The sequence below is a fragment of the Chanodichthys erythropterus genome, chromosome 17 (assembly GCF_024489055.1).
Source record: "Chanodichthys erythropterus isolate Z2021 chromosome 17, ASM2448905v1, whole genome shotgun sequence".
NCBI classification, from domain to species: domain Eukaryota; kingdom Metazoa; phylum Chordata; class Actinopteri; order Cypriniformes; family Xenocyprididae; genus Chanodichthys; species Chanodichthys erythropterus.
Genome location: NC_090237.1, coordinates 8225574 through 8230348, shown reverse-complemented (window position 1 = coordinate 8230348; position 4775 = coordinate 8225574). Strand labels below are relative to the sequence as shown.

Sequence of the window (4775 nt, the reverse complement as noted above, 5' to 3'; positions counted from 1 at the left end):
GTCATATCAGGTGTTACATCATAACAAAACCCCTTCAACCGGACTGAGAGAGAGTCTCGAGAATGAGTGACAGGAGGCGTGTCTCTGTACTGCGGTGTGTGTGAACTCACTGCCGGTGTATATGGATACTGTAGAAAAGCGCTATTGAACATATTTTAATAGAGAGATATGTTTAGAAAAAGATATATATATATATTAACAGCACTGTTAAGAAAGCTGTATGCTGGCCAAACTTTTTTGCAATGTATTTGCGGATTATTTTGAACGAGATATAAAACGGGGATATTTCCGGGGACAGCTCCAGTCGGGGACGGAGCACCAAAAACCGGGACTGTCCCCGGAAAACGGGGACGTCTGGTCACTCTAAGAGAAGCAGCAGCAGCACATTTGAACAGTGTGTTGCTCACTTTGACTTATGGATCTTGATTTGCTATTACTTTTTTATTTTGTTGTGGCAATTGCTAAAGAATAAGACAAAAGTGTTGCTATTGCAGATATCGTGGGGTCGTTTGTATTTAAGCCTATGCAAAATAATAGTAGTATCGGAAGTTTATTGCTATTGGCCAGATTCTCAGGGAGTGTTCGTTTATATAAGCGATTGCAGTGAGGCTCTGCAGACTGGCAGCAGCTCTTGTGAGAGTTTTGTGAACTTGTAACATGGATCGCTGGAAAGGCAGGGTTGCTCTTGTCACTGGTGCTTCAGTGGGAATCGGAGCTGCAATCGCGAAGTCTCTTGTGCAGCATGGCATGAAGGTGGTCGGGTGTGCCAGAAATGTGAAGCAAATTGAGGTAATTATATATAGCTATCTGAGGATTTAAAGTTTGCATGTGGTGCTGATTGCTGATGTGTGGAAATCTAAAGTTATAGGCTATATGTTAAAGTAACGCCTCGCACGACACATGAGCTGGCAAAAAAAGAGAAAAAGTTTGAGATATTCTGCAAATACCTTGATAATTTATATGAATGTAATTTCTGTCAGCATTTAGGCTACTCACTTTCATCATAGTTTGTTTTCTTGGAACACAAAATGGGGACATTTTTGAAGTTGTGTGTCTTTTCAAGACTAAAAGTCACTATGAAATCAAACTAGGCAGTTTTTTTTTTATTTTTTATATGGAATATTGCAGTATTTTAAATTAATGTGCCCTTGTATTCTTTAATCAAATAACTTCCCCTCCCACTTGCAACAAAATCTCTTCTCTGTCAACCAATGTTGGGGGTAACGAATTACAAGTAACTTGAGTTAAGTAATCAGATTACTTTTTCAAGTAACTAGTAAAGTAACGCATTCAATTTACAACAAAATATCTAAGTTACTTTTTCAAATAAGCAACGCAAGTTACTTCTTCACATTCATTGACTGACTGCTCTGTCTCCATGAGAAATAAAGTTCAGAGGTGTTGTGTTTGCTTTGTAAACATGACGGTTATTAGACTGAATGTGAACATGCATTTACTCATGTCACTTGCACGAAAACATTCAGTATTCCTGCTGACCTTCAATGATCTAATTCAACCATACTAAGCAAAAATGACTTTAGATTAGATTTAGAAATAAGAGTGTTAAACTTCCGTCTCCTGTATCCTATTCTTCTTTAATCCAGAATGGCAGCAGAGCTGAAAGGTACATTTGTAAATGTGCATTTCTTTCAGCCTGAGGGTTATTTATTTCACTTTTGGTGTGAAAGGGCCCTAACATTTGCCGAAAATAAAACTTTTTTGTTGTTATTAAAAAACAAACAAGCAAGCCCAGCCCAGATGAGAAAAAGTAATGCAAAAGTAATGTAACGCATTGCTTTTCATAAAACGCAATGGGAGTAATGCGATATTGTAATGCATTACTTTTAAAAGTGACTTTCCCCAAAACTGCTGATGATCACATGAGATCACAGCAATAACCATCCAATCAATTCCCAATGGACAAAATTTAAGTCCTGCCCTACATTTTTTTCTTGTTGAAGAAGTCATTTCACTCAGATGTAGGCTACGTCACACAATAGGGAAGAAAAGACGATCGCAATCTTGTTTCATGCTGAAAAAATGCTGTCTCAGACCTCATTTGCAAGTGATTCGGATAAATATATCTGCTAAAAGAAATAAATATAAATACCTGAAAGCTGTGAACAAAGGTTATTCAATAAGAACAATGCAGTGTCAAAATAGTATGATACAACAGCATTAATAATAGTTTTGAGCTTTAAAACCTTCATTAAATATGAATCTCAAAGAACTTTTTCCTTTCACAGAATTTGGCAGCAGAATGTGTCAGTAGTGGATTCAGCGGCACTCTGTTCCCGTATAAATGTGATCTGTCTGTAGAGGACGAAGTGTTATCCATGTTCTCCTGGATCAAAGTTCAACATCAGGGCATTGACGTGTGCATTAATAATGCTGGTTTGGCTCTTCCAGAGCCTCTGTTGAGTGGCAAAACCAGTGGCTGGAAGACTATGATGGATGTAAGTAACTCAATAAGCAAATATTCCTGATGCCAATATGAAGAATGTGTGATGTTAGTCCTTTCAAAATGTTCAATTTTTCCAGGTGAATGTCATTGGCCTGTCAGTGTGCACCCGTGAGGCTTACCAATCCATGAAAGAAAGAAAAGTTGATGATGGCCACATCATTAATATTAACAGGTACAGTAGAATTTTATCGCACCTTTTGTATGCATAATCAGGAGGCACCAAAGTATTCATTATCTTAAAATATGTGTTTTAGTATTTGTGGACACCGGGTCATCAACCACGCTGATGCACACTTCTACACCGCCAGCAAATATGGCGTGACTGCTCTCACTGAAGGTCTGCGACAAGAGTTACGCGAGGCCAAAACCCACATACGTGCCACAGTAAGAGCTGCTTTAGATCAACACTACACTGTAAAAAATTACCGTGATTTTAACAGTAAAAGACTGTAAAAATGCTGCGGTGAAAAACTTTTAATTGGTTTGCAGAAAGTTTCCGTACTATATACGGTGAATAACTGTTATAGATCTAATGGTACATTTAATGTAATTTTACAGTAAAATACCATTAAATTCACAGTTTTTGGAAGTGAAAACTAACAATTCATTGTAAAAATTTACAGTGAAAAACCATAAATTGACATTCCCACAATTCCCTGCGTGACACTTCACATTTGATATATTTTTGTTGAAATAACTCTGTTTCTTCTTAGTTTTTCTCATTTTTTTCTAATCAGTTATGTACATTAGGGTTTTATGTTACATCTAATGTTGTTAAATTAATGTTTATTGCATTTTTAAAATTTCATGCATCTTACCATGATGGTGTTTATTGTGTGTGTGTGAATGACACTGTGTGCACCTTCTATATGTTAGTGTTGTCCTCCTCAGCTTGTGGAAAATCTGCTTGTGATGAACTTCGATTCATCATGTGACTCTTATTACCACTGTGTTTGGTGACTGTCAGTGTATTATAAAGATACAAAACAGATATTAGTACTTCATTAGGTTGGTAAATTAACATTATATCAGTTAATGAAATATGTTATTTTACCGTAAATTTTACTGGGATTTTTTTTTACAGTGTACTGAAATCCAATGTTAAATATACATATTTAAAATGTAAAATTCACATGTAACTCCGAAAGTATGTTTACGGTTTGATGTCATTTTTACAGTATTGTTCTGGTAACCACAATATTTTTCCGTAGAAACAACGGGATTTTTTTTACAGTGTATATTTATGTAACATGATCATTGCATGTCCAAAGACTTGTTGGCACTAAGATTGCTCTTTTTTTTTACAGTGTATATCTCCTGGTTTAGTAGAGACAGAATTTGCCTTTCGGTTCTTTAGTCAAAACCCAGAAAAGGCTGAGGCTACGTACAAAAGTATAAAGGTATAGACAAGTTCTTATGCTTTCTACACATATTGTAGGTCATCATTTACACATTTAAATATTTCAATATCATATTTACAGTGTCTGCAAGCAGCTGACATAACCGACGCAGTGGTGTATGTCCTCAGTGCTCCTCCTCATGTTCAAGTAAGAATCATCCATATTGTGCAGTTAATGTTTTTTGTCAGTTTTCTGATTATGAGATTATGGGATGTTTTTCTGATGAAATGAGCCTCATGTGACAAAGCTGAGAAGAATTAAATCTTTGTTCTTTATGCTGATACAGATCAGCAGTGGGAAATTTCCTAGATAAAATCTTTCTTTTTTTTTTTATATATATAATAGTGTTTTCTTTCTCTTTGTGTAGATCGGTGACATTAATATAACCCCTGTTGAGCAGACGATGTGACAGATAAGCAGGATCAAACCGTCTCTGATACCTCGTGACAATGATCAAGCACAGAGCACTGTTCTGCTTCACCTTGAAGTACAATTTTGTATAATTATTGATTTACTATTTTATTTACTAATAATAGTACAATTACTATTATTGCAAATGTTATTAGAAAGACTATAATCAGGATTTTTAGAATCAAATCCTCTTGGTTCTGTTTAAATAAATATTAAAAAAACATTTATAAGGCTTGCAAAATGCAGAATCAGTGTCATTTATTTTGCTTGGCATATTGATGAGTGGTTATGCTTCTTCACAAACTGTATTTTAGCTGTGAATTTACAGCTCAACATTGCAGGGTCATATTGCATCATTGGCTTGAATCAGACAGCAACACAAAACCCTTGTAACCTGATACATTAATACACAACATCAGAATACATTTTTGGAAATAAAACTCTTGTGGAATCAGTAATATTTAGTTAGCTTTACATAGTGAAAAATGTTTACAAGTGAA

At 35.5% G+C, this 4775-nt stretch overlaps 1 protein-coding gene across 1 annotated transcript; it reads left to right on the top strand.

The window, feature by feature from the left end:
• The first annotated feature begins 351 nt into the window (after positions 1 to 351).
• Positions 352 to 4507, top strand: dhrs11b.2 (dehydrogenase/reductase 11b, tandem duplicate 2). The gene is made up of 7 exons (XM_067365608.1): positions 352 to 789; positions 2247 to 2456; positions 2542 to 2636; positions 2719 to 2848; positions 3772 to 3864; positions 3946 to 4011; positions 4232 to 4507. Exons 1-7 carry the CDS (start codon positions 658 to 660, stop codon positions 4271 to 4273), a joined length of 768 nt encoding a protein of 255 aa, XP_067221709.1. The 5' UTR covers positions 352 to 657; the 3' UTR covers positions 4274 to 4507.
• Positions 4508 to 4775: the final 268 nt, after the last annotated feature.